Genomic DNA, 26295 nt, shown 5'->3' on the forward strand with positions numbered 1-26295 from the left:
ATGGGTGGTGGGATTTTGGAAATGAATTCATGAAATCGTGTGAGAGAGAGATTTTAATGTAAATGTCTTTTTCAACTATTGTGGAAACTCTTGGCATCTTTGAAACCATCCTCTTTGATTAGAAATAAAAGCACTTTGATCCTAAGGATGCAAATTTCTAGCGTTTGGATTGGATGCTAATGACATAGTCATGTCTTTGAATGTTAACTCGGCCTGTAAAAGGGGAAGAAACAAGCACTACCACAAATTTTTCATTTTACTTGACTAGAGCTATGTTTTTGTTGGAAATTTTGTACTTAATGAGACTTAGTTTTTTATCTTGCATTACCATAATTGCCACTGTACCTACAGTAGACCTTTCACTAAGCATATCACAGGCATGTAGCATCTAAATATAGACGCTGAGATCTCGTTTGATTATGTAATGCATCAGTAACATGGTTTAAACCATTAAATGCTAGTAGTATTTTCTTTGGCTTTATTTGAGTAGGTCAAATATTCTAAAATCCTTCCAGTGTTATTCTGATACTTTTTAAGCTTTGTTTGTATTAATTGATTTTATCATTGTAATGTAATGAGATGATTGTCTTTCTGTGTACTTTAACTGTTTTAGATTATTGGTTTTGTTTTATTTTTTTGTCACTGTAGAAAATGATGAAGGATAATAACTTGGTGAGGCATCTAGATGCTTGCGAAACCATGGGGAATGCTACAGCTATTTGTTCAGATAAAACGGGAACACTGACGATGAACAGAATGACAGTTGTTCAAGCTTACATAAATGAAAAGCATTATAAAAAGGTTCCTGAGCCAGAAGATATTCCACCAAATATTTTGTCCTATCTGGTAACGGGAATTTCTGTGAATTGTGCTTATACATCAAAAATACTGGTAAGGTTCCTTTAATTTATATGCATGAGGATTACTATTTATGACTACTGTAAGATCTATTTACTTTATTTTTACTGTGTTTGTGTGAATGGTATTTGTGTTGGTACAAATGCCATGGAGCAATTGTGGGGACCAGAGGATAACTTTGTGAAAATGGTTTCTCCTTTTAAGTTTACTTGTGGTCCAGGAATCAAACTCAGGTCTCTGGGTGTATACAAGTGCCATAACCCTTAAGACTTCTTCTAACCCACACTTGTCCTTTTTTTTTTTTTTTTTTAGTCTTTAATTTCTGGTATTCAGAAACTTTGAAGTCTCACAGTCAGAACACCAGGCTCCATTCTTAATTGTATTATTATTTAGAGTGCTGGTATAGCACAGAGGGCCTTGTGTCTATTAAGCCAGTGTTCTACCACCATTCTACCCCCAAGCCCATATGTTCATAATACTGAATGATAGTAACTATGTTCATTTTCTTAAAGATCTAGCTGGCTGCCTCACGGTAGAGCATCCAGCATCAACTTCAAGAAACTCTTGAAGCTGCTGCCAGTAGCATACTTTATATGTGCTTGAGCTGTTTTCTTTCCTACCTGTAAAGTTGTCGTCAGACCTTTTAAAGGCTCATAAATTAATGACAGATTCTGTGAGAACTTTATTAAGGGATTCTCAACTTTGCAAGCTTTAAAATTTTATTAAATAGAATGTGTAACATGTATATTTGACTTTTTATTGTCTAGTGATTTATTAAATCTTTAGGCAAAAATTATAAGTTGCTTAATGAAAGAAAACATGGGTGGTAAATGAAAAAGTTAGATTCTGGTTCTAGACCTAGTGTTGCCATTTATTAGCAAAATGTCTGAGTTTTTACTTTCTATAATTATAAATAAGGACTTTATTTAATTATTTAATATAAATATTCGTTGAAAACGGGAAGAGAGAAGGAATTAAAATTAAGTCCTACTGTGTATGAGGAACTAACTGTAAGATAGATGTATCTTATGTCATGTTAATTAAGTACTCCTATTTTTAGCTATTGAAGCTACCACCATAGTAGTTGGAAAAGCTTGACAGAATTTCACTTTTCTAGCAACTAGCTAGGCAGAGATGGAATCCATGTTACCTTACCCAAATTCCTTTCTACCTTACCTATGCCCTTCTTTGAACTCACATCAGAAGACATTTTCTACATCATTTTGTTGCAGAAGCTATATTCTATTTTACATTTTAAGTTAAATTTTTAATAGGGAAGCAAGATAATGCTAATTTCCAATGCTTTCTTTTACAGCCACCAGAGAAAGAGGGTGGATTACCTCGTCATGTGGGTAATAAAACAGAATGTGCCTTGTTGGGATTTCTCTTGGATTTAAAGCGAGATTATCAAGATGTTAGAAATGAAATACCAGAGGAAGCATTGTACAAAGTCTATACCTTCAACTCTGTTAGGAAGTCCATGAGTACAGTCCTGAAAAATTCAGATGGAAGTTTCCGGATCTTCAGCAAGGGTGCATCTGAGATCATTCTGAAAAAGTAAGTGTGAAGTGCTCAGATGAGCAAGCTGGCTGCTGGCTCATGCATTTGATAGCATCACAGAGTTTTGTAGCTTACTTTCTGATATCCACAGATCTGCCTGCTCTATTCTGCCTTTCACATGCTATAGTTTCTAATTTCTCAGCATCTTGCTCTAGGGAAAATATGCCTATTACATTTAGTGTGGTAATTTAAATAAGGTAAACTTCAGTGATTAGGTTTTTTGATAGATGTTGATTCCATTATTTTTATATGATCTTGAAAAAAATCCCCATTTGTTTTTTGTTTGCTTTTGTATTTACTTGTTTGTTTGTTTGTTTGTTTTGAGATAAGATTTATTTGTGTTGCCCTGGTTGTTCTGGAAATACCTCTGTAGATCCTTCTGCTTCTGCCTCCTGTTGCTAGGATTAAAGATGTGTACCACCATCACCCAGTGAAAAAAATCCCCATTTGTATCAAAGAGCAATTTATATTTATGCTGTTGCACTGCCCTTTAAGTAGAACCTCTTATCTTATATATAATCTTTGTTTCTTGCTGTTGTTTTATAGTTTCATAGTTTTAAAGTTAACATTCCAGGTAAAGACATAATAATTTCCTATTTATGTTACTATACTACAGCTATTAAAATTATTTTGGATTTCTTTATTCTAATAGAGAAATAGATAACTATCAAAAAAACATAAGGGCAATTTTGGAAAAGTAGAGTTGTCTTTAAAACATTCTAAATATTTCTACTGTTAATTTGCTTGTATGTGTTTTATAATTTAACATTAATGAACACTTGACACAGTATAGTCTTTATAGCCTTAAGAGACTAAGTAAATTTTTAAAAGCAGCTTTTGCTAAATTTACTGTTTGGTTCTGAGAAAGACTCTCGTGTGTGTTTCAGGCTGTAGCTCTCTGCTCCTACCTCCCAGGTAATGGGATTAGAGGAGAGATGGCATTTAAAATGGGGTTGGGTATGAATTGTGGGCTTCAAGATAACAGGATGCAGTCATACCGGAAAATGTCCCGTATAGTTAGTTAAGTAGGAAGTGAGGTTTTGTGATACCTAGGCTGCAAACAGCTTTCTCTTATCCAGAGCACACCTAGTTATGTGATTTCAGTGTGACAGGTTAGAAACCTGTTGTATCCCTGGCTTGCTTAGTATTGGATAAATGGCAAATCAAAACCAGTCAGGCATTCACTCTTTCCTTGCAACTAATTAGCTTTGAAATCTGAGTCAAAATTTTTTTCTCCTTTCTTTTCATTCTCTGTTAGAACAGGGGGTGGCGACCAGCAACAAAGCCAGACCTGTAAATTTCTCTTGTATACTGTATAGGTTGACAGGTGTTTAAGTGTATAACTCACAGTGATGTTTATATTCTGCTTAAAGATTTGAGTATTAGTCAGACTGAGCAGGAAGAATGAAATAAACCAGGTAATAACATCTCAACACCTTCTTCGATGCTCTATGACCGAACGAAAGCTACACATGGTGTTGCATGTGTGTAAATGTGTTTCCTAGCATTTGAAAGTCCTGGGGATTAGACACCAGACTGGACAGTCAATGAAACCTCATTTGAAAGACAGAAACGAAAAAGCTGTGACTGAAAGTAACTCTTCACCCGGGGACTGATCCAAGGCCAGGGTGAAAGGAGTGGCTGGTGCCAGGGACTGATGAAATGGCTGTTGCTTTCACACAGCAGCTCGGGCCGCGGGAAGGAATGAACACATTAAGTAGCACTGAGAGAAAAGGAACGTGGGCGTGGCTTTGCAGATGATAGAAGCAAGTGTTCCCGTGAAACATTAGAGTCACCAAACACAGCTGGGGTAGTTGATGCCGACTGCACGGGCATCGAGCGGGCAGCTTCAGTCTTCTGCAGCAAGGTGAAACCGTAAGGCAGGACACATCAGCACTAATGGGAAGCCCTAGAAAACAGTCACAGACACCACCCTGCAAACCAAGGGAGGCGTGTAGAAGGGTGACGTCACTGTGTGCCAGGGGAGTGTTAGGGTTAGTTTCATTAAAAATGAAGCTAAAAATTTGATGTAATCTTTCTTTCCTTAGTATAATGCCTATTTTGATATTTTAACAAAAAGATTCTTTTTTTTTTTTCTTTTTTTTTTTCTTTTTTTTTTTATTTTTTTTCCTTTTGTGGTTAAAAAAATAGGCAATGAAATAACCTTACATACAGGTAAGGGGTTGATTTGAACTTATCCTGTTTATTTAAATATTTTGTGTGACCACACGGGAATCTTTGTGAAATGTTTTAAAAGTAGCATTTCCAAAAGAGAAAATCTAGAGACTACCTGTGTAACTGACTAAGAACCATAAATAAGAGCCATACAGGTGAGACCCATTTAGTCAAGTAAACAGGTCTGTAAAATGTGCGGTGTAAGATTCCCTCGTTTCCAGATGTCATACCCCATGATTTCCCTTGCCATTGCAGTTCACTTAAGTGGCATCAGCTCTTTGTTTTGTTAATTATTGATGTTTGGATTCATTGTTTCCTTTAGATGTTTCAAAATCTTGAGTGCTAATGGTGAGGCAAAAGTATTCAGACCCAGGGACCGTGATGATATTGTGAAAACTGTGATTGAGCCGATGGCGTCAGAGGGCCTGAGAACCATATGCCTGGCGTTCAGAGACTTTCCAGCCGGAGAACCAGAACCAGAGTGGGATAACGAGAATGATGTCGTCACTGGCCTTACTTGCATTGCTGTTGTGGGGATTGAAGACCCTGTGAGGCCTGAGGTGCTGTACTGCCCTGTTCCACCTGTGTAGAGTCTTGTTCATCTCGGCATTAACCATAGCCAGTCTTCCAGTAAAACTCCTGGTGCTCATGATTTTTGCTTTCTGTGAACCAAAGATGAATGAAATAATAACAACATAACAGTAATAAACTAGCATATGTTCCCCTTGCTGCTATTTAGTGAGACAGCTTCCCTCATATCCTGTGTAGTTATAGTACCATAACCTAGCACAGTACCTTAACTGTGTACATTTTTCAGTTGATGTTTAACTTAATAATGAATGTCATTAAGTGGTTAAGTTTCATTCTGCAGCCCAGGACCGTCAGTTTCCCTCAGTACAAAAGCCACTGGCTGTGTGTATTTATCATGGTCTTAAGGTATGACTGGTACAACTGAAAAACTTGACTGAAATTTAAACATCTGCCGTATCAGATAGCAAAGAATGCCAGGCTTTGTCTTTTATATTAATTGAAAGTTTTGTTTGCTTGCTGGTTTTCGGTTTTGAAGTGTATTCCAGGCACTGTTCTATATAGTAGAGACAGAAAGTGTTTAGAAATCTGGTCCCCAGCTTCAAAGAAGTCAGTGTTTCGGGTGGCAGCAGACACAGTATTTGATGAGTCCATTGCCAGTTTTATACAGAGCATGTTATATAATGAACACCAAGGGTATCAACCTAATCTAAAGCAGTAGCCTCCTTTTTATTTATTTTTTTTTTTTTTATTTTTTCCCCTGAGAAGTTCACATATAACTTCGTTTAGTGCTTACCTGGTGGTTGTAATATTAATTACTCTGATTTGACAGAGGAAAATACTGAGATGTATGGTGAACTATGAGTGACAGACATAGTCTGTTCAAATCCCAGCTCTGACTCTAACATAAAAGTTTAAAAGGTTATTAAACTGTATTCCTCACTGCAGGGTTCAAGTAAGACTTCTTAAAGGCTGATTTCTTTTCTCAAGGGATATGAGCTAAAAAAAAAAAAAAAAAAAACAGCAGGGCAAGGAGTTTTTGTAACACAGTGAATACAATGAGCAAAGAAGGAACAAAGCAAAAAGTGTTGTTCAGTGAGTGTACTGAGTAATTTATTCCACAGTTAATAGTGGGCAACCTTCTGAGAACAGGAAATGCTGGCTTCAGTGAGCAAAACAGTCAGAGAATGTATACTCTGGGAAAAGAGTACCCTAGTAGTACAAGGATAGACGCTGGATGGTATGCCAATGAGAAGGACATGCCCAAACATGTATAAGGATGGATGCCTAGACAGTATGTATGCCAGTGGAAATGATAGCCTTTGTGAGGAATACTGATGGTCCCTGCACTCATAACCCTTACATTTTAAGGGAAAAGGCATGGAAATGTGACATTAAATGGATTCTTTTAAGAGTATAAGAGTTGTAAAGGATCTGTACAGGGTAATGAAATAAGGTAATTGGGGAAGACTATATTAAGAATTTGAGCTGAAATGAAATATGGTGGCTCACTGTGAGCCAGGCATATAAATAGCCACAAGAACATTCCAGACTATATTAGTCAGGGTTCTGTAGAGGAACAGAACTTACAGAATGAATGTATATGTACATAGAAAGGATCATTATTAGACTGGTGTACAGGCTGTGGTCCAGCTAGTCCAACATTGGCTTCCAGTCCATGAGGCTGACTATCTGGGCTAGTATTCAGTATACATCAGAATCCTGAGAAGAAAGCTCATGGCCAGTCGTTACTTTGCATAATGTGATGGGTGATAGAGGACATTTCCATGTCATAGACTAAAACAAAACAGTGGCTTGAGAGATAAATTTAGTTTGATGTTTTGCAGTTTCATGGCCTCATCTAACATTCATATCAGTGATATTTGTGATAGGAAAACCATTGTTCATTTACTTGCAGCTTAAATCTTATCTAACAGAATACTGAGTCATGGTATTCGTAACTCTGTCCACTAGAAAAACTCCCAAGTTCTCTTAAGTCCATTATATTCTTGTCATATTAGTTGGGGGGGGTGTTCTTTTTTCTTTATAATATATTAATTGGCCTTTCTTCATGAAATAAGATGAGTGTATGCGGCAGATGGGATTCGGGAGTATAAACCAGCAGCTTCCCTGATGTCTGGCCTGTGCAGTTCAGGAGTCAGACACACTACGAAGTCCTGCAATAAATACAATTGACCTGTGCAGCACTGAATCAGGAATCTTGATGGAGGCTACAGAACAAATAAGTCAGTTTTCCTGCAGCTGCCTGGGAAGTTTTACAAGATGTGTCTGTCACTTTGCTTTAGTACCCTTCTTGTAAAAACGGAGGCATTTTGTAAATGGCAAGTTAAAAATGCTTTCTATTTAGTAGGTAGAAAACAAGTAGTAGTTTATCATTATTAATCAGCTTACTTAAGATACAATTCCTGGATCAAATCTCCCATTCTGAAGTGTGGTGTAATGGTTCTTCCTTTGCTTCCTTAGGCAGATGACAGTCAGTCGGAAATTTCATCACCTGAGACAGAAGCTCCACAGTCACTAGTACCCATCCCCCATCCTCCCTATCCTCCATCCTGTGGTGCCTGGGAGCCACTTGTGTGCTGTTTGTGTCTACATTTTCATACCATATTCTTCTTAGCTCATTATAATTAAACATTGACTGGCCTGCATCTCGCCATTCCCCCTACTTCTCAAGCACCCAAGTTGTGATAACCAACATCCACTCTGCCCTTCCTAAATATTACTCCCACACAGTTTTAAACCAATCACAGTCTCTCTGTACTGTCTTCCCCATCTAAATGATCCTAGATAAGTTTCCAGTCATAGATTTGCTTAGATGTTTAAGCTAAAATGTCTCTTGAGCTTGTATGAGATATCAAGAGTACATTGTATTTAAGCAACTGGCCCGTATTTTATAAATCGGATCTCAATTTAAAAAAAAAAAAAAAATCGATAACCCAAGCATCACTAGGACCTCATACAGTATTTGGCACCCAGTAAACATTAGCTACAGGGGGTGGAGAAGGCCTCCCTCCAGTGATGTAGATAACTAAGGGTTGTCGGGGAGTCATAAATAACAGTATAAACCTTTAAACTTAGACACGTATTTAAGTTGTTTGGAATTGTGTGTTCTAAGACTACCAGATACCCTGCTATTTGCGCCACCCTTGAAAATCATCTTGTGTTAACTATTTCTCTAGAAGCACAATAAATGCTAAGTTCTAGTTATTTACCAGGTACATCAATATATAAGTAAATGAAAGAAATCACATTGGTGATTTAGAGATAAGTAAAGACCCTGCCTTGGGAAACAGATAGACTTGCAGACCACATGGAGAAACAAATATCTGTAATATGATGGGGTAGCCAATAATAGAAATATTTATTAATGAGATGAAGCCTAATTTTTTTGTCTAGCTAATTCAGTGGAGTTCCACAGAGGTTGCATTGAAGCTGGACTTGGAATAGTCATAGGCAGGCGGCTCACAGGATTTATCTTAGTGCTCCGTCCTCTGCATGTGTGTTCGGGAAGTGCTGAGAAATGACACACAAGAGTTTCTCCTTTCTCTTGAAATCATAAGTTGTGTTGGCATTGGGCTCTCTTCATTCTTATGTAAGAACAAACCAGATGAGCACTGAGTAACACTTTTCATTAAGTGTTTTTCTTGGGTATGTCATTATCAGCATGTTTTCCTCATTGAAGCTGTCTGCACGGCCCTGACACATTTGAATTTGCAGCCTCTGCTGTAGTAGGATCTGTGGATTTTCTGGCTAGAGGAAGGGGAAGGGATTTCCTGAGCAGAAGCACACACTGCCATGTCAGTCTGTATGTGGTAGAGAAAGGTTTTAGTAAATCTAGAAGACTCTCCTGGGGCCATCTGTTACTCTTCAGTACCAAAAGCTCTGTGCCTTGTGTGTAACAGCTGAGGAGTCATTGTGTATTTTTAACATGTGTTGCTATGGCAAAAGGAATTCTACCATATAGTAGTACCGCAGACGTTTTAAAGAAGACGTAACAGACGGGGATAGCAGTTAAAGCCGCTGCAGTAAGCGCTGGGGATAGAACTGACTCAGAAGTTTGAGGTAGAATCTGTTACCGCATGTTGGTCCTTAGTGGAAGCATAGGGAGAAAATGGAAGAGGAAGTAGTGTTTGCTCCCAGGTTCTGGTAGATAATAACATTTGGAAAGCACACTAGGCCAAATTGTGAACCCGCAGCTCTCAGTGTGTAGGAAGTGTGTGGGCCCATAAACGGTTCAGAAGTAGATAAAGGATGGACTAGAACAGTGGCTCTCTGCTTGCCTAACGCTGCAAACCTTGAATACGGTTGTGACCCCAACCATAGAATTCGTTTTCATGATACCTCATAATTGTAACTTTGCTACTATTATGAATTGTAATGCAAATGTCTGATAGATAGGATATCAGTCAACCCTCAGGTTGAAAATCACTGGATTAAGAGAAGGGAAAATAAAGGTGAGCCCTCCATAACCAAACATTTCACCCAGGTGTCACCCTGGGCAGTGAACCTAAGCTGTTGAGAACTACCACATAAGAATGGCCTGCTGGATTCCAGAGGGAAAGAAGCTTTAAACAGACTAAGGGTGGCAACTGAAAATGACAGGAAAGACCGCAGACATTATTGGCAGTAACTGAAGAAATTTTGGACATCTTGATATAAAGTTGTCAGTTGTGGGTTTGTGAGGTCATATTTGTTCAATGAGATGTTTTTCTTTGGAAATAATTTTCTGTCCTAGTGATTTTTTTTTTTTCTGTGTAAACCAGGTACCAGAGGCAATAAAGAAATGTCAGAGAGCCGGGATCACTGTGCGCATGGTCACCGGTGATAATATTAATACTGCTCGGGCTATTGCTACCAAATGTGGTATTTTACACCCAGGGGAAGATTTCCTTTGCTTAGAAGGTAAAGATTTTAACCGAAGAATACGAAATGAAAAGGGAGAGGTAAGAATTAAGTTTTAAATTGATGCTTAGCATATTAGTAATTTCTTTAGCCAATACATATTGAATATACATTCTTTGTTAGGCACTATACATCAATAATGCTGTTCAGAAGAAAACCGTTTTGTATTCTGGGAGATAGGAATTGTGGTTATGAAAGGGCTATGTGTTACAACACTGCTTTATGAAAGGAGTTACATGTGTGTAGACTACTTCTCATAAACACGGTACTACTTAGTAACCAGGAGGGCAGGAAGAGCTGACGTGGAGGGGAAGTTAGGAGACCCTGTCCTCAGAGTTCTCATGCTAAGGAAGTGCATTTTCATAAGCATTGGGGGATTTTCTTCAAGATTTGATGTTTAGGTGTAGAGAGCATTGGTTTTTAAACTTGTAAGGCAGCTTCTTAAAACACAGATTGATGCTTCCCACTCAAGAATATTTATTGTTTGACCTGAGGCCCTGCCCAAGAGTTGTAATTCTAAGAGGTTCCAAGGAGTTTTCTTTACTCTTTGGATCATGACTAAAGAACCACTAGTAAACATGGCAGCTAGCTAATTTCAAATTATAAGACTAGTTTTGGCATATTTTAACTTTGATAAAAAATTTTTAGATTGAGCAAGAAAGGATAGACAAGATTTGGCCAAAGCTTCGAGTACTTGCAAGATCATCTCCCACTGACAAGCATACACTGGTTAAAGGTGAGTGCTCGTGTAACTGTCTCGGTTCCAGGGTTCTGCTTCCCTAAGTTGAAATAAACCCTGAATATTAAATTGAGTCACAAATAGCAATTTTTCTAGTAAAATGTAGAAATACTTCCTTCTGGTATCATGGCAAAATTATGCTCATCTTCAGTGATTACTAATTCCTAATATAACCTTAGTTTCTACAATTGATCTTTGCTCTATAGCTAAGCAGTTTATACTTTTAATGTTTGTTTAAATGTGTTTTTAATTTTGAGTCTATGAAAGTGACTAATAGGGATGTTCTACAGAATAACTTTATTCATTCAAAGGATCTTATAGCACTAATATTTACTTCTATTTAAGGTATCATTGACAGCACTGTCTCAGAGCAACGCCAAGTTGTAGCTGTAACTGGCGATGGTACAAACGATGGTCCTGCACTAAAGAAAGCAGATGTTGGATTTGCCATGGTAGGAACCTACTTACCCAAATATTTATATACAGTTTGCTAGCTGGGTTGTCTGTTTGTCTATTGCCAAAATGACTGCTTGTTTTAAACAGTGTTGCTCAAAATTAGTTTAAGAGATAAAGATAAGCCTAAGTGAATTTTTAAATCTAATTATTTTATATGCTAGCTTTATTAGCTCCTGTGAAGTCTGGCTAGAAGATGATTTCTTTGGACAACTGTTAACACTACATATTTGCTTTGTGCTCTGAGAAATATTTAAACATTCGTCAACTCCCTTGACTCTCACAACCACTTTCATAAACAGACTTGTAACAATGGTGACTTAGCAAGATAAATGATGGCATTCCAGTATTGCTTCCTGGAATGCCATCATTTTATATAGACACACAGTCTCCTGTGTGTACAAAATAATGTATTTCACTATGACATCCTCACACGTGCATTTAATGTGCTTTGCTCATATTCGCATATAGCCATCGCCTCTCCCAGTGACCCTCCCCTTCTTGCTAGTCCTTTACCCTCCACAGATTCACCCTTCTGTTTTGACGCCTTACATAGTTTTCAATGTATTCTACATACAAGAGGGTTGCTTCAAGGGGGATGGGAGTGCTTAGTCCTTAACTAAAGTGTTTTATTTACTCTGCCTTATTTTTAGAAAGTAATAGTCTATAGTCCTGATAGTTTTTCTGGTTAAGCTTTGGATTTGACAATCTGAATATTTTTGCTTAATATATAGCCCAGTCTTTGTGTCCTCCCCCCCTCCCCCACTGGACTACAAAAATCTCTGTTAGTTCCACTTAATGTGACAGTCTGTGGCCATGTGGCCATTGTAGAAATGCTAAATTTTTTTAGGGGTGCTGAGTTTGCCTCCTTATCCTATGGTATCAGACACATTGAATTCAGAAATAAAACCCAACACTAAAGTTTGCAGGTATGAAGATATTTCAGTGCACTAGTGTGTACTTGCATAATTGTCCTCCGGTATTTTTTTGCTAAACTGGAGATTTAAAAAAAGACTCATGGTAGAATCTAATTAAAAGTGGTGGTAAGAGGAAATACATGAGTGAATTTCCCCTCAAGCAAAAGAAGAGATCCCAAAGACTCTCACCCTTCCCTCTATCTGAACTGCTGTATTAACATGAAATGTTGAGAACTTTGAGGAGTTCCAGAAGTGGGCCAAGGCATGCGTCAGGATTCCTTCCACCTTGTGCTTTGAGCAAGCAGCATCATCCCATTCAGGAACATTACGACCACCAATTCCACAGATTCTTACTGCTACTGTGACCTTGATGGCTAACCAGAATGCCAGAACTAGCTCCATCTAACAAAGGATTTTCCCCTCAGAAATTGGGCATAAGACATACACTGTGAGTTTTAAATAATTGTTAGTAAAACTTACCTATACAAACAAAAAAAAAAAATGCAGCACACAGGCTATGTTGGTAGTAGGTTTTACACAACTTTAATTAAATTAAAAAATGAAATTTACTTCAGAAGAGGATTAAGTCCTTGGGTGGCTTGGTCTTACAGCCATTTTTGCTAAAACTTCTGATAAAGGACAAACCAGTTTAGATAGATGTGTGCATGTTGTCACACTGAGGAACTCACTGAAAACTGTTGTCTGTTTGATCCAAAGCTCCCAAACACATTTGTCCATGGAATTAAGTTCTGTCTGAACACCGACTAACCTTTTATAACTACCTCTTAAATTTGTAAGGATTTGAACAAAGACATGAAGAGGTTTGCATTTAGAAACTATAAAAAAAAATGACTGGGATTGATGAGATGATGAACTGGGGACTAAAAATGTAAATCATAGTTGCGTGTGAATTGAGTATTTTTAGTAAAGCTCCATTTCAGCTCTTCATGCTGAGCCACACAGTGTGTGTAGCATTCTTAAAGTCTGGTATCAAACGTCCTACCACGTGCCATGTCTGTCGCCTTATTTTTTTGACTCTCAAAAGGAAATGACTATTTTAGCCATTTTGTCACCATGCAAAGCCTTGACTGCTGGCTTTTCTTAAGGAATATTAGGACTCAGCACTTCCCAGATAACAGGTGCACAGGCACGGTGCCACGTTTACTCCATGGACACTCCTGCTCGACCTTTCTTCAGTAGTAGTATGTCACCATTTCCATTAGATCCCTCTTACTGTGACTGTCAGTGCCATTTCATCCTGGGCCACATGGTCTACAATTAGTTTTCCTTTTCGGTACAGCTTTTTGTATTTCCTGCCGATCATCTGTTTCTGTAGTTCACCTGATTCTGCCCCCCCCCCAATTTTTAATGTGCTTAGCACATACTCATTCCCAGCGTCTCTGTGTATGGCTCAGACATTTGGTGATCTTACCAGTTTTACCTTAGAGACCCCTGTGCCCTGCCTCTTGCCCTGCTTTAATCTGGCCATGGAGCGCAACCGGCAGCCTGCCTGGGTATATGAATTCAAGAGAGCATTGAGGACCTAGGTACCTTGTCCTGTGCAGTGCAAGAAATAGACGCAACCTGTGACTCCTGGAGCTCCGTGCTTCTGCCTGTTTTAAACTCTGTACGGAGTCACGTGTACTGCATCTTCTGTCCAGCGTCAGTACATGGAAATTACCTATGATGTTTATAGGTAAAATTACTTGCTGTTATTAACCCACAGTCTGTTAATCTGCCCATTCTGCTGTGGACAGTGTTACTAGTCTGAGGCTTCTCTCTGCTTCTGCGGTGTCTTAGGTCTTCAAGAGCACCTCTTGTTTCATCTGTTTCTAAATGTCCCCTGAAACTGCAGGGCCTGAGCCTTAGAGGAATTCTATAATGAGCAAAAAAGTTGTCTCTGCCTGCCCTGCTGATGGTTTAAGTGTCAGATCCCTTCGCTCTCCTGAGTTATTTGCCATTCAACATCTGCTGCCAGTCCCTACAGTTTTCCTGCAAACATTCCTTTCCCTCACATTTAATCATTTTCAGTATTTTCAAAAAATTTTTAAATGTTTTAAATTTGAGAATTCATACATGTATATGGTGTATAATAATCGTGTCCACCTCCTCCATTCACCCCTCCTACTGCTCCAGCCTCTCCAACATACCTCCCTCCCAACATCATGTCCAGTACTTTTCTGTTAGTATTTTTCAATACACTTTTTGCATGGCTTTGGAAGAGGCATTCTTTTATTTGCAACACTACTTAGGTTTTGCTTTTCATGCTTCATTGTTTACATACGGTGTCTCCTAAGCCTGAATGTCTTGCTCAGTGGCATCTTAAAATTAAAGTATTATCTTCTTTTAATGTAAATGTAATTACTTTTATTAAGTATAATGGTACACATTTGCGTATGTAAAGTTATTTTAAACATTTAGTCTAATTCACAGACTTTTTTAACAGGGCATTGCAGGAACTGATGTGGCTAAAGAAGCATCTGATATTATTCTCACAGATGACAACTTTACAAGCATTGTTAAAGCAGTTATGTGGGGACGAAATGTCTATGACAGCATCTCAAAATTCCTTCAGTTCCAGCTTACTGTTAATGTAGTAGCAGTGATTGTTGCTTTCACGGGCGCTTGTATTACTCAAGTAGGTGACTGTTAATATTTATTTCAAAGCAAAAATTCTGTGATCTACCTTTTTAAAATCCTTAAGTATTTAAATATGATAAAGCTTTATATTGTAGGTTAATTAACATAAAATGTAATCTATTTTGTTCCTTGAGTCTTTGTAATCCTAAAGGCTTCCTGAAAGTCGCTACTTTCCTGAATACTTGTGAATGTGTATTAGGAAGCCTGTCTTTTCTAGGACTCACCACTTAAGGCAGTGCAGATGCTGTGGGTAAACCTCATCATGGACACACTGGCTTCCCTGGCCCTGGCAACAGAACCACCCACCGAGTCGCTCTTGCTTCGGAAGCCTTATGGTAGAAATAAGCCTCTCATCTCACGTACAATGATGAAGAATATTTTGGGTCATGCGTTCTACCAACTCGTAGTGGTTTTTACGCTCTTATTTGCTGGTAAGAGTTCACTGTAAGAAAGCGTCCGTTAAACTGTTTCTGTTACACATTACTACCACCCAGTATGCCTTCGTGTGACCAGGATTCTCAGAAGCCTCAATTTTGTTCCTGACTCCACGTATCTTAAATTTTTCCTTGTTTTTCATGTTGCCTTCTCGGTTTGGGGAGAATGATGAGAGTGTGGAGGAAGTACAGAGGCTTGGCTCTTACCCAGGCTCCACTTTCCTTAACTATAAAATAAAAACTGTACCAGATAATACCAGAGTCCATTCCACATCCAAGACTGACCAAGCTTTGCTAACATGCACTTACTGAAATGCGTTGTGTTATTTCAGTGATAATTACAAAACGGTGACTTTCCATTTCAGGGGAGAAGTTTTTTGATATCGACAGTGGAAGGAATGCCCCTCTGCATGCTCCCCCCTCGGAACACTACACGATTGTGTTTAATACGTTTGTGCTGATGCAGCTTTTCAATGAAATAAATGCCCGGAAAATTCACGGTGAAAGAAACGTGTTTGAGGGGATCTTTAATAACGCTATCTTCTGCACGATTGTTTTAGGCACTTTTGTGGTACAGGTGAGTAAGTAAGTGGTAAAGAAGGTTAGATTATATGAGACATATTCAACAAACCAGTACTTTTGCTCTGTAAATGACCCCAGCTAAGGTATTCACTTAGGATGCCTGCCCAGCTTCATGTGGATTGAAGGCATATTCTGAAAACTATGGCAGCTCATCTGTAGCTTTTTTTTGCAAAAGTCAGTCCCACAGCTGCCTCAGCAAATAGCTTTATTTATTTCAACTATAAAGAATTATTTTTAATGAGACCAAATCATCCAGTCACATAATTACTGGTTTTCCCCAGTATTTTAATACCTTCCTTTCACACCTCATTACACTCCAAGGGGGGAAAAAATCGTTTAATTATTTTAAAACCTAGAAACACTGAACATTTTCCCTTTCCCTGTTTTCTTGGTTTACAAAAGAAAAGAAAAACTATTTCAGTTTCATTTCTTTATGAAAATACAAACCTAATTACCAAATCAGTTCTAATGATTATAATACTGTAACCATTAGACGATACTAGGCTCTAGCAAACCAGTGATGGCTGTCTGGACAAATATTCTTGACATTATAAAGCAATGAAATTAACAAATAAATGCAAAGCATGGAAGTTATGATGCTTTCTAGAGTATAAAAATGGTAATGACTATTCAGTACCAAAATTTCTTTTAATTTCAGTATTTCACAGCTACTTACCTTATATCAGAGAGAATTGTCAGATTCAGACATAGGTGAATATTTTGTTGCTTAATACTTATTCCCAGGTATACTATTGTAGGACACAAAGGATCAGGAAGGAATCACAAGCCGCATAGTATGAATTTTGTGTGTGTATGTATGTCAGTGGACTTCACTCTCTCTATTGGACAGACGAGCAGAGCTAGTAGGTTGCTTTTGTTACAGAGCATGCTTAGTTGGCTTAACATCTAAATGTCAAAGGGGAGTGACTGCTGTGTAGAAGGAAAAACAAGGTGGCATATTCTGTCCACATGTGCCTCCATGATAATGTGATACCTACCATAAAACATATACTACCTTTCATGAAAGGCATAAACTAGTCAAAGAATACCAAAGAATGTAGTTATTTGAGATAATATAGGAAAGAACAGACAGATATTCTTTTGGCCATGTGATTTTTATTTTTAGTAAACATAATTTACTATGTATATTTAAAATTTGGGGCAGAGATTTTACTTTATTTTAGTTGTCGTTTAAGTAAATGTACTCTTGATTATTCCTCCAGATAATAATTGTGCAGTTTGGTGGGAAACCTTTCAGCTGCTCAGAACTTTCAATAGAACAGTGGCTGTGGTCAATATTCCTGGGAATGGGGACCTTACTCTGGGGCCAGGTAAAAATCTCACTGCTTTTGTTACAACCTTAAAGTAATTGTTTTAAAACTCTCAACCGTTTGCGTTACTTATTCTAGTTACCTCTTGAGTCACAAAAGGGAATTCTGAGTGGGACAGGGAGCTTGTTTCCCTTTCCCAAATGGCTTGTTCCTAGGTGGCTCCTGTTCACTATGCTCATTGCTGTTTCTCATCTCTAGGTGTTAGAGCAGGTGGGTCCAGTTACAAACATGGTGCACACCTGACTAGTAACGCCTGTATCTTTACCACCTGCTTTTGTATTTTCAAAATAAATATACTTCATTACTTTGCAACAGAATTTAGTATCTTTAAAAGCCTGGGAGGATTTTGAGTCTTAGAAGGTGGTTTGTTAAAATCACGGGTATCTAAAAAAAACAGCCACAAAATGGGATTTTAAGGCATTGGAGTAGTTTTAACAGTGTTTATAAATGAAAATGCCGGTTCCATATCAACTTTACTGATACTCATCTTAATTCAGTTGCGAGCCATGCTTCTTTTAAAGATGAGTGGTAATGACATACGCAGTGTTCAACTTCAGGCTGCTGTCAATAGTATCAAACCATCTATTGGAGAATCCGTACTGACGTATCCATGAGTACAGGGTAGTGTGTTACCGTATAACTTGTATGAGCTCATTCATTGTCATTCTGCAGATCAAACCAAGTTTTATCTTTTTCTTAGTTCTGTTTCTGGGCTCTAAGTGGTTTTTGTTATCTTAAAAAAAAAAAAAATAATCTCTTTCTGGGTGATCCCAATTGGTCCCATATCTCTTTCTTGGTTGCCAGGTTAAGTATTTCACAGTGTTCTCTGATAGGCAAATCACAAACCTACAACCTTAAAGCTCTGCCTAATTTCAAGAAGGAAAACTCAGTGCTGTGCGTGCTCACAACCAGCAGCAACAGGGTTATATTGATTTTTATCTGTTGATTTTAAGTGTGTGAATCTAAAAAAGGGGGGGGGGCTTGACTTTGGTGCCTGGGAAGCCTGGAATCTTAGCCATTTCATGAGCAAGTCGCTTCACAAATATCCTGTTTTACCTCTTGTGAGCTCAGATGGCAGAAGTTCTTCAGGCTGTTCTGTGTCTGAATGCAACTTGGTTTCCCCTTGGTAAACTCTTCATAGGTATTGCCTGTTAATGCTCAAATGCTAATATGTACTGTTGATGTTTCTGATAATGTTCACGTTTCTAGAGGCATCTATTGCTGTATATTGCTATTATCGATCAGTGTTGATTCAGTTTAGTAAGTTTTATGAAAATAGTTAACTGAATTGTATCATTATAACCATAAAGATTTTCTGAATTCTTACATTGTTTTACTTGTTTTGCATCCAGTAAGATCACATGCCATTTCATGTTACTTGAATTAAATGTAATTAATATGAGTTCAAGTGGAGATTTTAAACACGGTAAAGCATGGTTGGTTATACCATTTAATGTCATGAATGTCTAAATTAAAATATGAGAAATACCATCAACCTAACTTCCATTCAGAAAATGTTTTGTTTTGTAAATGTAATGTCTTTTTAATAACTGAATAACTTTTGTTCTGAGAAAGTCTGATCACCAAGATCTCGTTGCTTCATTGGTAAAAATAAGTGGGTATTCCTGCAATTTTTAATAATACCTTAAGCTCTTTCCCCTGTGTTGTAGCTTATTTCAACAATTCCAACTAGCCGTTTAAAATTCCTAAAAGAAGCTGGTCATGGGACACAGAAGGAAGAAATACCTGAGGAGGAGTTAGCAGAGGATGTTGAAGAGATTGATCATGCCGAAAGGGAGTTGCGGCGTGGCCAGATCTTGTGGTTTAGAGGTCTAAACAGAATCCAAACACAGGTATGGGTCTGGTAGAGAGGTAGGAAGTCTGATGGGAACAGTGACTTTTATCTGGGGAGAGGTCCAGACCACCTGTGCTTTGTAACTGCCCTTCTAGCCCTCCCAGCCCACAAAACGTACTCTTGAAAAATACTACTGATGGCTGAACTGAAAGAAACTTTTAACTGATTATGAAAGAATGTCTCTTATATGCCCTAAGCTTTTTTTCCTAGCTTTTATTTTCCCCTTTCATCTCAAAAATGCTACTCTTGCCTATTTATCTGCTCTGTAAAGTGCCTTTTTTCTTACATTTTGAATGTTGGTAGATGGAACGGTCCTTTCTCTTGTTCTCTCTCTCTGAGCACGCTGTCACAATCTCTGATTCCTTGCAGATGGATGTAGTGAATGCTTTCCAGAGTGGAAGTTCCATTCAGGGGGCTCTAAGGCGACAACCCTCCATCGCCAGCCAGCATCATGATGTAACAAATATTTCTACCCCTACACATGTAGTGTTTTCCTCTTCTACTGCTTCTACTACTGTGGGGTGTGAGTGTGTGTTCCTAAGTGCATGAAATTAACATTTCCTACTTCACACACCTAACGTTTCTCATTTTCTCCTTAATGTTTAAATTCATCGTTCAGGCTTTTCATAAAGCTTTCTTTTCGTAAAGTGGATTGAGACCTCAAGTGTTGCCATTGTTGTCGTTTTATTTCTTAGAGGGTTAGGTAAGAGGTGCAACAATTGCAGGCAAAGATTAGACGTGATATCTGGGAGCTTGTCTCTGTGCTACCTTGTTTATTGAGATGGGGAATAATATTGTAGTTTAGCATTTACGAAACTACTATAAATTTTTGAGTATATGCCTTTAAGCTTATTCATACTGCATGGTTTCCAGAAGCATGTGATTTGAAAGTCAGCTAAGAGATCCGGAAAATTACATTTATAGCACTAAAGAATGAATTTAGCATGTCAGCTTTTAATATTATTCCATTTAGAAGGGAACTTAGTAGCATGGGTAGAATTCCTGTGTAGACAGCCAGTTGCTTGCCTTGCTGACTTGAGCTTTTTTTGCCATGTTCTGTGTGTTTTTCAGAAGGGGTCCTTAAATAAGTTTATATCTGTTGGCTTCGTAGGCTTTTCTCATATGTGTGTATCAGTTCAGCTTAAAAATCCAGTGCAGATAATATTCTTCTGCTATATATAAAATTGACAGCGTATTCACTGCTGTTGATCTGTGAAATTGCAATAGAAACGCATGAATAAAGAATTTAGTCACAAGATACTATGGACAAGACATATTTGGCTTCGTGTGTGAGTGTGGTCCAGCTTCTCGGCATCAGCTACAAAGCTGATGGAAATGCAGACTGTCCCAAATCCCTACTGGATCAGAATCTGCCATTTCCCGGGATCCCCAATTGGTGCATTTGCGCGTTTGTGTCTGATGGTCCTGGGATTCATAGTCTACGCTAACACTGCACCATACTCCACAACAACAAAAGAGGTGGATGTGGAGGGACCGTATTACTTGTGGTTTACTGTTGAGGAATCCATGTGATTTGAGTTCCTCATCCTCTAGCTGGAAGACTAGAACTCATTTTTCATGTTTGTATTTCCTGTGTAAAAGGCCAAGTTAATCTAGACCAGTGCTTCTCAACCTTCCTAATGCTGCAACCCTTTAATACAGTGTCTCATGTAGTGGTGACCCCCAGTCATAAAATTATTTTTTATTTCCACTTCATAACTGCAATTTTGCTACTGTAATGACTAATAATGTAAATAATGTAAATATGCAACACCACCCCCACCGCCCATTGATGTTGAGAACCACTGATTTATACTAGCACGGCTTACAGGTAGGGGTGCTGAGTCTGGAATGGCAAACAGAAGGAAGGGAGGGGGGTATTTGAAGGGGTATATGACCCTACCCATACATTTTAAAAATATGCATTCGAATATCTATTTGAATATGTTTTTTAATCATCTTTTTGCTATTGAGATGGCTCTGGTGATGATGTTTTCTTATAGAATGTTGGTGTCAGTTACTTAATGGTGCCTTCATTCTTAAAATTATTAGAATTGACACAAAACGAATATTTTTGTTATAAAACATTTCTATTTTAAGTGATGCAAGTGCTCAGCTGAATGGTTTTTTATCTTCTTTTTGGTTTTTCGAGTCAGGGTTTCTCTGTATTGATTTGGAACCTGTCCTGGAACTCGCTCTGTAGACCAGGCTGGCCTCAAACTCACAGAGATCCGCCCGCCTCTGCCTCCCGAGAGCTGGGACTAAAGGTGTGCACCAATACCCGACTTTTTTTTTTTTTTAAATCTGTTTTTAAAGACTTTTTGAATAACACTGGTTTACTGAAGCCTATTGTTGTCACTCCAGTAACATTTTTATGCTTGTCCTTTAACCTAGTTTTCAGTGAGCAGCAAATACACAAGGAGAAGAATAAATTCCCTCGAATCTAAACAGTTACTAGAAAATTTGGGGATTTTGTTTCTTTTCCTTTGAGAATTTTTCAGAGTAGCAGGGAGGGCAGGAAGGTGGGCGAGCTGTGTGTGTTTGAGATCTGTTCTTTCCAGTGAACTGTAGTCTTCAGATTATAATCACATACAGAAAACCACTAACACTTGTGTAGAAATGTGGCATATACTCAAATATTTATAGCCGTTTATAGTAGCATTTTGTAGATACGTATTTGGGTTTGTCTTTATTAATTTCTAAAAGGAATCAGTGGGGCAGATGTGAGTTCATTGTGGCATTCAGCTTATACTTGCTTGGCTTTCTCATAGTTGGTGACACCCTGACTCCTAGCATGATGAATAGTAACCCTTTGTGCTTGACTTTGTTTAGCTTATTTGAGTTGTTTTGAGAAATATGTTCTTTTTGATTTAAAGATAATTCAACCAAGCTTGTGTATGGCTAAGTTCTCATTTTGTTTTTTGTTTTTTGTCGTCTTAGGGAGAAAAAAAAATCCTACACAATGGCTATTAAATTTTTAGCCAGTGACAAAAAGATTTTGTTAGTTTCCTTTGAATGTATACCTCTTAGAGTATGTGGTTTTGTTGTTCTGTAGTGTCCTACTAAAATATTCATTTTTTTACAGTGTATTGCAAGTTCCACTGCATTACATGCAAATATGATTCACTCATACCTAGCTGTTTGTGGATTCAAACTCATAAGTAAACCATTATTGTAGTTAAGCTACTGGTGTTCTGACATCTTTCTGTGTTTTCTACTGTTCACAGATTCGAGTGGTGAATGCATTTCGTAGTTCTTTATATGAAGGGTTAGAAAAGCCAGAATCAAGAAGTTCAATCCACAACTTTATGACACACCCTGAGTTTAGGATAGAAGATTCAGAGCCTCACATCCCCCTTATTGATGACACTGATGCTGAAGATGATGCTCCTACAAAACGCAACTCCAGCCCTCCACCCTCTCCTAACAAAAATAACAATGCTGTTGACAGCGGAATTCACCTTACAATAGAAATGAACAAGTCTGCTACCTCTTCATCCCCAGGAAGCCCACTACATAGTTTGGAAACATCACTCTGATTGTAAGCTGAATGTTAACACACTAGCTGCATTGTAAAGAAACAAATTGAAACTGAGTCTTTTCACATATTGTGACGGACAAGATAGTATTCTTGTCTTTGGACTTCAACAGAAGACACACTTGTACGAATGTAGATTTATTTTTTTAAAAAAAAAAAAAGCAAAGCTTTCTGCCAGACTGAGGGTGCTTTTTGGGGGGTGGGAGAAACGAACTGACAGATAAACAACGGTAACTCGGCATAAGTGACCCGTGGATCATCTGTGGTACCTACAGTGGTCCTGACGGTGTATTAGCAGAGCTGTGGTTTATCTCAGTCCTGGATGGGAGAGAGGGAGGAGTGAAGCTGGGCAAGACAGAGAGCCCTGGATCATTGAATGAGTACTTTAATTTCTGCTGTTGGCTGTTAATAATTTGGATTATTTATGTTTATAAATGATACAGATCTGTTTACAAGGTTTGTAGATACTTTTTTTTGTTCTTCATAGATGGGAAGCTTCCTTATAATTAATGCAGAGAAAAATTAGTCCTTCAAATACTGCTGTATTTTCAGGAAATAAAAAAGGGGTGTTTCTATTGAAACTGTACTAAATTTTTGCCTACAATTTATCTTGTTAAAATATTGTAGATAAATTGCTAATACTAATAGCCAAATAGATAACACTAATGCTTTGTTTAAAAAACAAAAAAGAAAAAAAGAAAACAAAACAAGACAAAAAAAAATGAGCAGTGGTGTTCTAATGAAGTTATGGCATCTGTCCTAATTAGTTTCTTAAATACATTTACTACTTAATGGTTTTGAAAGAACTGTTTAATTTTTAAATTTTTTGAAAACTTGCTAATAACCTTTTGTTCAGAATTTAGTAGATTGTTTATTGCAGGACATCAAATACACAATGAAAGATGCTTGAAATGCTTTTGTTATTTCAGGCGAATCAAATTAAACTATCAAACTACAAGAGAACCTTTAGTCCTTTTTGTTTTTGTCTGAATATGTTAGTTCAGTGATGTCTTGGTGAACTGTGAGTGAACTGTTTTGATTTTTCTAATAACTCCTTAGAGACCTCATACAGCATTGAGGCCTGTTGGCATTTTGAAAAAGGTTAATAGGTAGAAGCATACATGTTTTCCTTTTGTTTTTGAAACGTGTTGGTAAACATAAATGAATATGCCCTTCTCAGCTCCTATCCTTAGTTCTGCATTCGTGATACATCCGTCTGTTCCCTTTAACCACAATTGGAATAAATTTCAAGCTGGTAACAGCCCCACGAAGTACTGTTTGAATTCTTTGTTGGTCACCTCAGAGTCAGGCTGAGACAGCACAGTTTTGCCACCTAACGTATTCTTCATAGAATCTTGTTTTATCTAAAATAGTGTCACCATTTTATAGAGTAACGACCACCATTTTCTCTGATAACATTTGTTTTTACTACGTGGCCAAATAACAGATTAGGTAAAAGGAGATAATGCATGAAAATAGGGGAAGGCTTCTAAACGTGATCTATGCAGAATTGTTGATTAACCAAGTAATGAAATCCCATTCCTGAGTCAACTGAATCTCCGGGCTCTCTGCTTCTTTCCTGTCTCCCTTCTTCCTTTGTTTGCCCCTTGTCTTCACCCTTTAGAAACTGGTATTGTTGCAGGGCACAGATTTCACCAGATAAACAATCCTCAGGCTGATAAAGTTTACGAGGACTACTGCATCCAGCAGAACGCTGACCCAGCAAAGAAACATGGTTGATGGTGCTTGATATTTTTTGGTGGGTGGGGGGGAATCTTTTCTCTCCATCAGTTGCCTGCAGTAATCCTCTGCAAGTCTTAGAAACATATTGGCTCTGTCGCTTTTATCATTGTACATTTACTCATCAGGTATTTGTAGGTATTCATACTGTAAAAAGAGGTAGCATGATATGCTGGGAAGCATCTTTAGACCAGGAGTCCAGAGTGGGCTCCTAGTCTTGATTTTGCCATTAATGTGCTGCATGATCTTGGAGAAATTACTCACCCTGAAAGAGGGTGGGGGACTAGACTCCTTTTGAAGAACCCTTTCAACTCTAAAAATTGACCCTATCCACTAAAGAAGCCTGCAAGGCATAGGGAATAGAGAAAAGGGAAACGTTTTCAGTTTTCTTTCTTTCTTTCTTTCTTTTTTTTATTTTGGTTATGCTTAAATATGAATGTAATTACCAAAAGATTTATAGACGTGCATGTGCTTCAGAGGGTTTGTATCAAGCTTTTCCAGTCTTCATCTTTCAACTCAAGGCAATGGCTTTTAAACCACCTCCAATCCATAAACGGGTCTTAGAGCGTCCATGAAGTAATAGCAAGACATGCTCAGTGTTTGTTTCTCTCTTTGAGACACTGTAATTTCTACCAGAAATTTCCAGAACATTATGTAAGTAAGGAAAAAAAAAAATGCAAGCAAGCTGTTAAAAGATCTTGGATCCCATTATATAGAGTGTATAGCTAAATCAACATCTGTAATTCACATTTTATCTTTTATCCTCTAACAAAAGAAAAGATATACTTGTTTAATTTTGCATCCCAAATGTTTTTAATCTTTGTATATTTTTTAAAGATCCTTTTCTCCTCCTCATTGCCTTTTTTGTGGTTGTAAATAGACTTGCCGCACTTTGATGCTGAGTTACTCCTTGTCATCTTACGAATATGTGATATGGTAATTTTCATAACAGATATCAGTTTTGAACCAAGAAATGGTGATTTGTTTATAAGAAAAAAAAAACTGGCTTCATTTCTGTGAAATTGCTCTTTGAAAATTTCATTTCCACGTGTAAGCCAACTGAGATACTACCGTGATGGTGTTGATTTCTTTTAATGATGCTTACCATCTATTTTAGCCACTGAGCCTTTTATTATTTGTCTATTTGTAAAGTTTATTTGTCTTAACTCATTTAATAAATATACTGTTTATCTGTTTCTGAATGGGGACTGAACTTTTTGAATATTGGAATGATTTGAACATCATATTTTGGCATTCCTTTTTTCTACTGGAGATTTTTTAAAATCTGCATAATGAAAATTCTATAATACACTTGGAATGTTGTGACCGCTGCGATGACTCTGTTCTCATGTGCTCGGTGTCCTGTCGCCTCTGGAAGGAAAGCATGTTTAGTGAGTGCCTCCACCCCTGCCCAGTGTCAGCCCCCCACCCGGCATCATGTCTGGAGTTTAGGGAGTACAATGTTCTGGTGTAGAACAGATTTGTGTTCTGTATCATTAAAATTTTATTGAACAATCCAAACTTTTCAGTAACAGTTATCTTAACCTGCAATGAAAAAAATGGAACAATGAAATTCGCACTTAATGATATTTATAATAAATTACCATAAACTCACAGAAAAAAAAAACTGCCAAGCCAGCAAGATAATTATGGATGTCAAATTTTGATAGCACCAATTGTTAAATGATTGGATATAAATACTATGTAGCAGGAGTAATAAAAACCCAGAGACAGATAGTGGCATTACAGCTGAAGATCAGAAAAGCAAAGCAGCCAAGCCACCAGAGAGCTGTTACCTCTATGGATCTTCAGACTGAAAAGAGAGAGTACCTGTCTCATCCAACCTTATATGCCCCTCTAGTGCTGTTACTGAAGGCAAGCACCTCCACCACAGAGCCTCTGGTTAACTAGTGTGACTGCTGGTGTTAAAGGTGTGTGCCACCACTGCCTGGCACTAGTGTGGCTAGCTTTGCACTGTGACCTTCAGGCAAGCTTTATTTGTTAGGTCATAAAATACCACCA

General features: G+C 37.9%; 1 protein-coding gene across 4 annotated transcripts in view; it reads left to right on the forward strand.

Moving 5' to 3' along the window:
* The window catches only part of Atp2b1 (ATPase plasma membrane Ca2+ transporting 1), a 97694-nt gene extending 72219 nt beyond the window's left edge, over positions 1 to 25475 (forward strand). For 2 of the 4 annotated variants that reach the window (XM_051206364.1, XM_051206365.1), the window contains exons 10-22: positions 649 to 891; positions 2174 to 2415; positions 4916 to 5153; positions 9906 to 10085; positions 10693 to 10780; positions 11129 to 11235; positions 14600 to 14791; positions 15011 to 15224; positions 15593 to 15804; positions 17033 to 17140; positions 18811 to 18993; positions 19365 to 19451; positions 22223 to 25475. In XM_051206364.1, the coding sequence (XP_051062321.1) occupies positions 649 to 891; positions 2174 to 2415; positions 4916 to 5153; positions 9906 to 10085; positions 10693 to 10780; positions 11129 to 11235; positions 14600 to 14791; positions 15011 to 15224; positions 15593 to 15804; positions 17033 to 17140; positions 18811 to 18993; positions 19365 to 19451; positions 22223 to 22534 (2406 nt within the window). In that variant the 3' untranslated portion in view covers positions 22535 to 25475. Of the gene's footprint in view, positions 1 to 648; positions 892 to 2173; positions 2416 to 4915; positions 5154 to 9905; positions 10086 to 10692; positions 10781 to 11128; positions 11236 to 14599; positions 14792 to 15010; positions 15225 to 15592; positions 15805 to 17032; positions 17141 to 18810; positions 18994 to 19364; positions 19517 to 22222 lie in introns of all 4 variants that reach the window. The other 2 variants (XM_051206368.1, XM_051206367.1) reach the window with 2 other exon arrangements.
* The last annotated feature ends 820 nt before the right edge of the window (positions 25476 to 26295 follow it).

Source organism: Phodopus roborovskii, unplaced genomic scaffold (genome assembly GCF_943737965.1).
Source record: "Phodopus roborovskii unplaced genomic scaffold, PHOROB, whole genome shotgun sequence".
Lineage (NCBI taxonomy): Eukaryota > Metazoa > Chordata > Mammalia > Rodentia > Cricetidae > Phodopus > Phodopus roborovskii.